This window comes from Drosophila nasuta, chromosome 2L, assembly GCF_023558535.2.
Source record: "Drosophila nasuta strain 15112-1781.00 chromosome 2L, ASM2355853v1, whole genome shotgun sequence".
Lineage (NCBI taxonomy): Eukaryota > Metazoa > Arthropoda > Insecta > Diptera > Drosophilidae > Drosophila > Drosophila nasuta.
Genome location: NC_083455.1, coordinates 13,158,356 through 13,169,700, shown reverse-complemented (window position 1 = coordinate 13,169,700; position 11,345 = coordinate 13,158,356). Strand labels below are relative to the sequence as shown.

General features: G+C 38.3%; 2 protein-coding genes across 2 annotated transcripts; both read right to left on the bottom strand.

The window, feature by feature from the left end:
- Positions 1 to 592: 592 nt before the first annotated feature.
- On the bottom strand, positions 593 to 868 carry LOC132786406 (uncharacterized). The gene has a single exon (XM_060792926.1). It carries the CDS (start codon positions 866 to 868, stop codon positions 593 to 595), a length of 276 nt encoding a protein of 91 aa, XP_060648909.1.
- Positions 869 to 2,029: 1,161 nt separating this feature from the next.
- LOC132786256 (uncharacterized) lies at positions 2,030 to 10,078 on the bottom strand. Its single transcript, XM_060792749.1, has 2 exons — positions 8,802 to 10,078; positions 2,030 to 2,719 (listed from the first exon to the last, which is right to left on the bottom strand). The coding sequence occupies exons 1-2, from the start codon at positions 10,034 to 10,036 to the stop codon at positions 2,110 to 2,112; spliced, it is 1,845 nt and encodes a 614-aa protein (XP_060648732.1). The 5' UTR covers positions 10,037 to 10,078; the 3' UTR covers positions 2,030 to 2,109.
- Positions 10,079 to 11,345: the final 1,267 nt, after the last annotated feature.

Sequence of the window (11,345 nt, the reverse complement as noted above, 5' to 3'; positions counted from 1 at the left end):
ATTCTAAGATTCAATTAGCAACAACAACACAAGCGGAGATTTAAATTAATGGTAAAAAAAAAACTACAACGCAGCTTTTAATTCTATTGGGATTTTCCAATGGATGGTACAATAAGAGAATATGAGAATAGTTTAGTTAAAAATAAATACGAAAGCCTAAATTTATTTACAAATACCTTACTGAATTCTGTAATCTGAAAAATTCACGGAATTATACATTTCAAATACTATTATATTTACTTAATTATTAAATAGGGAAGCTCTGCACGCGCCTAAATAACAGATAAAATACGTCTGACCAAAAAATGTTATTGTTGTTGTTTTCATATATATGTCAAAATTAACGGGCGTTTTATGCAGCTCTCGTAGAATACGAATTCGTTACTCATGCTCAGTAGTAGACAAACCTGATATACATATAAACTTAAAGTCAATCAGCTCGACGAGCTCAACCTTTTGTTTTGAGAAAAAATAACGTTTGTTTTATGTTATGTTTTTTTTATATTTTTGTGGTTTTCAGACTTTGGATTTATATCTAATCTTAATGTATTTGTAATATGTTTTCGATGCTCCAGGCATCAGCTTAGATATCTTAGCCGTAGAATCCACCTGGTCCGCCGAATCCGCCACCAAATCCTGGTCGTCCACCGAATCCACCAGGACCACCAAAACCACCGCCGCCGAATCCAGGGCCACCGCCGAACCCACCAGGTCCACCGAATCCTCCAGGGCCACCACCAAAACCGCCGCCGCCAAAGCCAGGACCACCACCAAATCCACCAAATCCACCTGGTCCACCGAATCCGCCGAATTGTGGCATCGCCGATGCGGCAGCCACCAAAAGAGCCAGGACAATCAACAACTTCATATTGCTTGTAACGACGATAGATAAAATGTGTGTATGTTTTGCACGCAAAGCAGTTTACAGATCAACTGATGGACCAAACCACAATATCCCAAGCTATTTATACAAAATATTTGGATGTCTGGCTGTAATAAATTGAATCCCCGAACCAAGTTCGGCAGCCGGTTTTCATTTGCTTTTATTTCTAAATATCAACTTCGGCTTCATCATGAAAGCATCATTATTAATTTATTAAAATAAAGCGTTCATCGGCTTTCGTCTGTCACTTAACCGAGAGAATGATAGACAGTTTTATAGTTTCATTGTGGTTTCGCAAATCGAACCAAATTATCAAACTGTGGCTAGACTTATACAATCCATTCCTGAACAAAATCCGCCTAGACTCATCGTTTTGAAAGAGAAAGTGTGTAAGGAAAAATTAAATATAATCATTGCATTTTAATCATGTACCAAAAAAAGAGAGGAATTGCCCAAATTCTGATTCTAAAATTCAATTAGCAAATAAAATACGAAACAGTGCAACTCATCAGTCTGTGGTCTGCACCCTACACTAAATTGTATTGGACTTAAATGATGGATTTTTAATGGAAGAGATACAATTATAATATTATTTTACATTACAAATTATTCATGCATATGGACAATTTATTAGGTGTAATTATTACAATTAAATTAAAAAAAATTATATAAACTCTGTTGTCTAACGGCTTTTATTATCGATGTTAAAACTTCCCAGACACCGTTATTAATAAATTCTGAGATTAGGTGCTAATTCTTTATACTGATTATACTCATTCTAATTATTATCCTATATAATATCCATCTCATCTTATATGTGTATTTCCCATTGTCCAAGCCAAGATACTTTTCTATTCCCTTTCTAAAAATTGTAGAGGATCGAAACATATGAAAAATTAGGAAGCACTGTACTTGCCCCAAACTGTAGATCAAACACGTATGTATGTGCGAATATTTTTATTGTTGCTCTCACATATATGTCAAAATTAACGGGCAGCTCTCATAGAATACGAATTTGTTACTCATCTCCAGTAGTAAAAAACCTGATATATAAACAGAAAGTCAATCAGCACAAGTTCTGCCTTTTTTGTTTGTCGAAAATAAACAACATTATTTTGTTTATCATGTTTTATGTTTTTTTTTGTAGTTTTCAGACTTTTTATTAATAATTAAACTTAATTTATTTGTAATCTCGTTTCGATGCTCCAGGCATCAGCTTTGATAGCCTAGCCGCGGAATCCACCGCCACTTGAGGAGGCGGAGGCGGACGATGAAGCTGATGCAGCACCACCGCCACCACCACCAGCAGCTGAAGCACTGGATGAGGCTGAGGCCGATGCAGAGCCGCCGCCACCACCACGGCCGCCACCGCCCCCACGACCGCCGCCGAATCCTCCACGGTATGGGCCGCCGAATCCGCCGCCGCCGTATGGGCCGCCGCCGAAGCCGCCGCCATATGGGTTACCGCCGAAGCCGCCGCCGAAACCTGGACGACCGCCGAAGCCGCCTCCAAATCCAGGTCCACCTCCAAATCCACCCGGGCCACCGAATCCTGGGCCACCGAATCCAGGGCCACCGAAGCCTGGACCACCGAATCCAAATTGTGGCAGAGCCGATGCGGCAGCCACCAAAAGTGCCAGCACAATCAAAGTCTTCATATTGCTCGTTGAAACGTGAGTGTTGTGCACGCAAAGCAGGTAACAGATCAACTGATGTACCAATTCACAGTATCCCAAACTATTTATACCAGATGCGTAGGTAAGACGAACGTAGAGCAACGGCACCTCGTCGACTGATCTGTTTGATTGTGTGGCTGTGATAAATTGGAACCCCGAACTAAGTTCGGCAGCCGGTTTTCTTTTGCTTTTATTTCTAATTATCAACTTCGGCTTCATCATCAGCATCATTATCAATTTTTGAACAATAAAACGAGCACCGGCTTTTGGCTGTCACTTGACCGGGTGAATCCCAAAATCGAGAAACAACAACTTGAGAGTTTCAAAAAACAGCATAATTATGTACAGATTATTAAGAGTGGCTGTCTCTTCTGTACTTATAGTAGACTCCAATATTAATAGCTATGTTTTGTAGATTTTATAGAGTTTGTTGTGCTGATGGGCGTATCTGGTCTTCCTAGTCAACTTCTCTCTCTCTCTCTCTCTCCCTCGCAACAAATCTCGTATTTGCCGATTTGGATATTCTAATCAACTGACAAGTTCAACTTGAAGAGTTTATTCGCCTCGTTTTTGGCTAACAAAGCGGTTTCGATGGCGTCGTTACAAAACAAATAACAAATCGAAATCATACAGAAATTCGAGAAAAATCAATTAATTTAATATGTGAGCTAACAATGTGTAAATAAATCTATATTCCTTAGAGATGAGCACGTGTCATGTTTAAGTCACGTAGAGAACAGAAAACAACTGTGTAGATTGTAAACAAAATCAGATTCAAAGTAATTTTAAAGGCTATGATATTGATCGGAACTGTTAGTTTAAGTACTTAACAATTCACTAATGTAGTTGTAATTGTTGTTATTGAACAGTATATATTAACATGAAGTGTAACTTAATTAGCAATTATTAGTATTAGCTTCTTCACTTGTATTAACAACAATTCTAAAACGATTATCATCTATTCATTAACTAGTTCCTTTGAACTTGACTCATTCATGGTCGATCTACTCAGTTTGTGTACTATGCATCTTAATAGTATTACTTAGATTAAGCTGCGAGTAGTAATCGTAGTGAAATCCACAACACGCGTAAGCTTTTAAGTCGCTTTCTATAAACAAACGTGAAGTAAAGCTTTACTCTACAAATTGAATTTACTATTGAGAGAAATTAAACAGAAAGAGAGAGAGAATACAAAAGCTCATTCTCTAGGTACACGAACTCTAGCAGGGCAAGAATTAAAATCCCAGAAAGAGTGAAAGCGATATGATAAATTATCTAATTATTATTCAAAAATTGTTAACTACAATTTAATATGTGCAATTAAGACTTAAAATGATCATTATGCAATTATAAATTAACAAATGTATGCGTAAGCTGCTAATAAAATGTATTCTAGTACACGATAAAACTTGGCAAACCAGTTTCAATGTCGTCACGGCGCAATAGCTAATATTCTACATACAGTATACTACAGTACAAGTAAATATCACACGTGAGTTACCCCGATTCAAGATCGCTTCAAGTGCGACTCATCAGCGTCATCGTCAAAGGGGTTTTCCATATCGAAAAGATGTGAAAATCTATTTATATGAAATGAATGCTGGTATTTTGTGATTTTTTTTATTTTGTTTTTGGTCAAATGCTAGATAAACAAAGAGAATTTGATATGTGTTGTTTGCACACTTAGCATCTAATTGCCGGGGAAGTCCGCCGGAAAAGATTCAATGTCGCGAGCTTTCAAAAATCTGAACTGTTTGCTCATATAACCAGGGCTATTAAATAAACTGTATAATAAATGCACTTAACACAAAATGTATATTCGATTTAAGACAAAATCCAACAATATAATCACAACTCTTGCTAATTTCACCATTTTTTTTTTTTTTTTGCCGACTATCAACAAGAGCTATTTGTCTACATCTCTTGGTTTGTTTATTTATTTATGCAGACAAAATGGACAAACAAATCTCGACATATTGGCGCTCACATAATTGTACCATACAATAACCGGTTTGGTTTTTTTTTCTTTTATTGTTTTCTTATATTTGCATTATTGATATTGGCAAATTAATTTTGCTTTATTTTTCGAACTTATGTTTGGTGTGGTAATTTATATAAGCCTGCGGTTATTTTTCTATATTTTTTTTGCCCCTGTCTTCTGCGTTTCAGTTTTCATTGATCTATTATTGGTTCCACAAGATTTGATTAATGGTGTTATTTAATAAATGGCGTCGTTAAAAGATTGTAATATAGAAGGCAAATATAAGTAGTTTTAGAATATAAATAATATATACTGGTTGTATTATAAACAAATATAACTATTTATTACTTCACAGCAATTAACAAAATCAAACACCAAATGTGATTTCATATTTCACATATAATTTACGCCAATGCAGACTTAGTTAATATTTGTAAATGCATTATAAATTAAAATGTTGATGCTTTCATAATGAACCGCATTTAATTGAGAATGTATTCGCGTTTATTAAAAGCAATCAAATTCAAATAATTCATAGCCGCAATTTTGTCGCATTAGCAGCCAGGGCAACCATATATGTATAGAAATGTTTAGGAGGAATGCCAGACTAATGAACGTTCTGTTAATTATGTAAACCCAGCAAGGGACATGCATAACAAAATCTGGCACAAAGTGCAAAATGTTGCATTTTAGGCCAACGTTTATTATTATTGGCAATTTTCGATTTTTCGAATTAGTTTTACTTGCTCTTTCCCTCTCTCGCTCACACGCATTGAAATTGAATTATCCGTTTATTTTTGGCAAACGGGACAAACTATTCAATTATGCTGTCGGTAGGCTAATGAACAAAGCGATGTCAAACGACAAACGCGATGTCGCGCCTCTGTGCTATGCAATACATTTTGAATTATTTAGCCGTAATTAAAATTCTATTGCTCGCGGCATGCTAAAAACAATTGCATACTTTCAGGCAGCTGGCGAAATAACGGACTCCAATTGGAAGCTGCAGATTTATCAATCCAACCAATATCCAATAAGCAAGCATAATAACGTGACAATTTTGTGTGGTGAATATCTAACATACGCAACATCAAATGCAACTGTTTGAAAATTAATTGTATTTAAAGCATTTTCATTCATTAAAATCGAATTCTTGTACAGCAAGTTTATACAAGTTTAAAGTAATACCTAAAGTCACTTGCTTTGAAAGCTGCACCCGATCCTTTTAGGTATAAAAGCACATACAAATTACGCATTGCCACTAAAAATAAAAAACAAAAACTAATTTAAGCATATTTTTTTGTTTACTTCAATTACACAACACTTCACTTACACTTTTCGCATTACATTGCTTTCGCTCTCTCTTAAATTTCAATGCATTAGACTGCGGCTTGATTCTTGCTCCAATTATGTACTATATATATGAACGCACATCACCAAAAAAAAAAAAAAAATGTTGCGCACAATAGAACTTTTCTCTTCGCAAACGCAACTCTTTACATGGCCTTTGATCTCTTTCTTAATCCTTGATGCGCTTAAGATAGGCTAGCTGTGAATATTGGACTTTTACCGATAGAACTTTTTGCATTGCACTATTTCCTTCACTCAATTTGCATTTATACACAAGCACACAAGTGCAGAAATAAATGAATTGATAAATAGCCTTTGCTAAAGCATAACCATTTTTTGGGTTAATAGCTTCTGCAGAATCTTCTTAGACGGTTCTACCAAATTGCGTTACGTTTTTTTTTTTTAATTTTTGCAAACGTATAAGGACAAGGACTTCCGGTGTGAAAATTTTGTTGGGCAGCGTGACCGGCACTTTGCCTTTATAAATATTATATATGGTAAGCTGGCTTTGCTTATACATACTAATCTGGGTTTGGCCACACTTAAACTCAGCTTCAAAGTTACAACGAAATCCTTTGCATACTTTTGGGCAATATTTGTGACTACAGATTAAAAATATCAATTATTAGCAGAGCAGTAAAAAATAATTGGGAATAAATTCAGCACATTCGAAGAGCAATATCCAGTAAGCAATTGCATTTAAATATGAATTTACATTTATTTTATGGGCCCGCATAAATTGTAACAAACAAAGAATGGCCACAATGTCAATTCGACAACGGCAGCAAAAGCTGCAACAATTGTTGCAATCATCCCAAATGGCAGCAGCAGCAACAAGCGGCAGACAGCCGACAGTCGGCAGTCGACTCTGTGTGGCAAGCCGCCAGCAATAGCAACATAGGAACAGCAATAGCAGAATGGCAGGGAGGTTAAGGATGCAGTTATGCCAAGTGCACCACAGGGGTTCATTGTCCTTGTGCAAATTGGTCTGAGTTTATTGCCAATGGCTGTTTGGGAAAGCTGCAGCAGACATTGTCCGACTACGACTACGACTCTGACTCCGACTATGGCTTCGACCTGAGCAGCTAAACAGCTGTAGAGAGATGAAACGAGGCTGCTCAACAGCTGCTGCTCCCAGGCCTGGAGCAATAAAACTGCACTTTGAGGCTGGGCGCACAAAGTTTGCTTAAGATTTCAATTTGTGTGCAACATTCTCTATAAAACTTTCTGCCCCAAATGATAAATGTTTTGCTAAATGCCACACAGACGGCAATTGAGTCGTGGTCGCGCCATTTGTAAGATTTATGCCACCAAGTATGTTATCAATGTGCTTCCCAGCTGCCGCTTCTTCTTCTTCTTCTTCGTCTCTTCTTATTTGAGTGAAAAACTTGTGTAAGCAACTAAAAGTTCTATGCATAAATCGGATAATGTGTTGCCACTTACATATGCAAAGCCTTTTACCTCAAGGACAACATATGACTTTCATATGCAAACTTTTCAACTTTCAACCCCTCCGCCCCATCTCACAAAATTATGATCTATCCATGGCCAACTTTTGGCAGTTGAACGACAAAACTGCTACACAAAATTTCACTCAATGAAATTAGAGCGCAAACGCTCTTACGACCTACTTACAGCTTATGATATGAATTGCTACACTGAGAGAATAAATAATATATCATACGATTTAAATTAAAATCTATCAAAACAAAAATTAAAATTAAAGTCTAGGAAACTTGAAAGTTTATTATTATTGAAATAATAATTATACTCAGCTTATGTAAAATAATAAAAAAAATTCAATTTATAAATATATTCTTTACTCAAATATAGAAAAAGAAAATTACAGCACTCGAAACATCAAACTTTTGATTTTTTTAAATTATATTTTAACATTGCAAAATTCTCAAACTAACGAAATTTATTAGATTTATTTTCTTTCTGTGTTACTCTTAAATAGAATCCTCAAATTGTTCACAGTTTGTTTAACTTTTTTTCTTATTAAGTCTTTTTTGAACGTTAACAAAATTAAAATTTTTTTATATGCAATAAATGCTTAGTTTTTATAATTTTACTACCCAAATCTCAGCGCTTCTAAAATAGAGCATTACTTATTTTTTTTTTTGTCATATATTTTTCTGCTTTACTGTAATAAATTAAATTTCCCACTAATGAAAATATTTCTTCAACAAATTTTGTATTATCGAAAACTTTAATAAATGTTGGTTAAAGCCAGTAAAGTAAATCGTTGAAAACCAAATTTCCTAACTCAAGCTTTTATATTCACCAAAATATATACAAATTGTTCAAATATAATCCTATCTACATTTATTTAATACTACATACATATATTTTCGCGTATTAACTGCAGTCGCAATTTGTCAATGTCATTAAACAAATAAAGTCTACACATAACTGTCAGCTTAACAAGCAACCAAAAGTCTGACTGCTATGTATATATTTTGCCAGTCTGCATTGCAATTCAATTATTCTTCTTTCTTGTTTTGAGCAAATATTTATTATTTATTTTATTTATTTATATTTTGTACTTCTATAATTTCCGAACTTTGTCTTCTTGGTTCTTCAATTAAATTTGATAGTTCCATTCTATTTACATCCTTTAAATAAATTTGATGGGCCACTGAATTAGCAAGTTTAGAACGGTTGTAATACAACAACTGTTTACGACCCTCTAGCAATGCATCTCGACTCTGATAATTGTAGTACTATAAACTTTATATAGACTTTGTAGTAGTATTATTCGTTGCACAACCCAACTATAAAATGATGATCACAGCTTTGGTTTATTATTGTACAAAAAGTCGTTTTCTTTTTATTGAATTGTGTCTTATGGACTTGGGAATACTCTTTTGTTTCATTAACAAGCTATTGAGAATTGAGCACTTAAATCTAACGGCCATAGCCACCTGCAGAAGCCGTTGCGGATGCTGAGGAACTGGCACTACTTTTACCATAGCCGCCGCCGCCGTAGCCGCCGCCACCATGACCGCCACCTCCAAAGCCACCGCCTCCGCTGCCTCCGCCGCCATGCTTGCCACCGCCTCCGTAGCCACCGCCGCCATGTTTGCCTCCGCCTCCGAAGCCACCGCCTGGACCACCGCCAAAGCCACCGCCTGGTCCTCCGCCAAAGCCGCCACCTGGACCACCTCCAAAGCCGCCACCGCCAAAGCCACCGCCGCCAAAGCCGCCGCCGCCACTGCCGAAGCCGCCACCTCCATGGCCACCGCCTCCATGGCCGCCACCTCCATGACCGCCGCTTCCATGACCACCGCCTCCAGCTGAACCGCCGCCAAAGCTACCGCCTCCAAAGCTGCCGCTTCCAGCGGAACCGCCACCGTAGCTGCCGCTGCCGCCTCCAAGACCTCCTCCTAGGCCACCTCCTAGACCACCTCCTAGGCCTCCTCCTAGTCCACCGCTGCCTCCATGGCCGCTTCCTAGTCCACCGCCGCTTCCATGGCCACCTCCTAGTCCAGCGCCGCCTCCTTGGCCACCTCCTAAGCCACCGCCGCCATAGCTACCGCTTCCAGCTGAGCCGCCAGCAAAGCCGCCGCCTCCAGCTGAGCCGCCACCAAAGCCGCCACCGCCAAGTCCGTTGCCACCGCCTCCATGACCAGCGCCGCCGCCGCCAAATGGACCGCCTCCAGCTCCGCCGCCGCCACCAACTAAGCCGCCGCCGCCGCTATGGCCGCCAGCGCCAGCTGAGCCGCCACCGAAGCTGCCGCTTCCAGCTGAACCGCCAGCGAAACCGCCGCTGCCAGCTGAGCCACCGCCTCCATAGCCACCACCTCCATGGCCACCAGCACCGCCACCGCCGCCGCTGCCAAATGGACCGCCGCCACCTTTGCCGCCACCGAGACCGCCGCCAAGTCCACCACCAAGGCCGCCACCAAGTCCTAGATCAAGACCGCCGCCTCCGCCGAGGCCGCCGCCAAGACCCAGTCCTAATCCGCCACCGCCGCCTAGGCCACCGCCACCGCCTCCGCTGCCGCCATATTTACCGCCGGCATCGGCACTCGAGCTGGCCGAAGCTGATGCGGTGGCCGAGGAACTAGCACCGCCTCCACCGCCACCGTAGCCCGCCGAGGCGAGCGCCACGCAAACGCTGAGCACAATAAACAATCTCATCGGAACTGTTGCCACCGACTGACTGACTGCGGCCCTTGGAGAACGTTGCGCTTTTATAAGAATGCAAAAACCCACAAAACTAATAAAGTAGGAAACAAAAACAAAAAGAAAAACACAAAACAAATCAAATACAAGCAAATCGACAAAAAAAAAGAAATAGAAAATAAAAAACAATAAACAAAAACAATATTTCACACAACAAAAAACAGGCATAAACAAAATGCAAACAAAGTGAAACTGGGAACAAATACAAAACGCTCGTCACGTTCTTAAAACCGGGATCGATGTCGACTTGCTTCGGGTCAAGCGGCGAAGCAAAACTTGGATAATTAACCTATGGAGCAAGAGAGATAGAGACATGCAAGAGAGAGAGAGGGAGAGTGAGAGAGAGAGAGAGAAGTCCCCGCAGCCAGACTGCCCATAAACAATAATAAGACATTTATCATCATTTAAATAATATACATTGTGTCTACAATTTCAGGCGAATAATACTCTAAACCAAATCACGAGAGCCGGATGATCTAACAAAATCCCAAACGAATACCTGATAAACAGCAGAGTATCATCATCATGTTCTCAATTAATCTCTTTCCTTGTACAAAAGTAATAAGGTTTTTTTTTGGGTGTTGTCTGCTACAAAAAGAAGGCATATCATTTGCAAGCTAATTTATAAATGGATTTTTTAAGTAATCTTCCTACCGAAGAGCTTAAAAATAAGAATATAAAAAAGTATAATTGTCAGACATTTGTTAGTAATTGTTAGTAAAATCAACAATGAAAACCACAATAATTTTATTTAAAATAAATAATATTAAACAATATAATTCAAGTTCAATTTAATATTATGTTACGTAAATTTAATTGCAATTAAAGAAATCTTTTAAGAAAAAATTATAATGTAATTTAGACCATTTTTTACAATAAAATATACCGCAAAAAATACTAAAATATACCAAAGTCTATATTCGGTATTGATATAATACTACATTCAAAATCCATATGGATAGCGGGTAGAAATATCCACAAAATAATCATTTCACAAAATTTCCCACCATAATTTACATAAATTACGCCCATAGCACGTGAATCACAAGTGAATCTTCATTACACTCATGAATATATTGGAAATACCCAGAATCAAATTATGTGATTAAAATGCAGCACACTCAGAGCATTCGCAATTCGTTCAATACAAACTGTTTTTTTTATTATTCTTTTTCACATCTACGGAGTAGTCGTAATTTGTTTATATAAATCAACCTTTCGACGTCATCGTAACATCGGAAATAGCAGTGTTGATGTGTTGAGA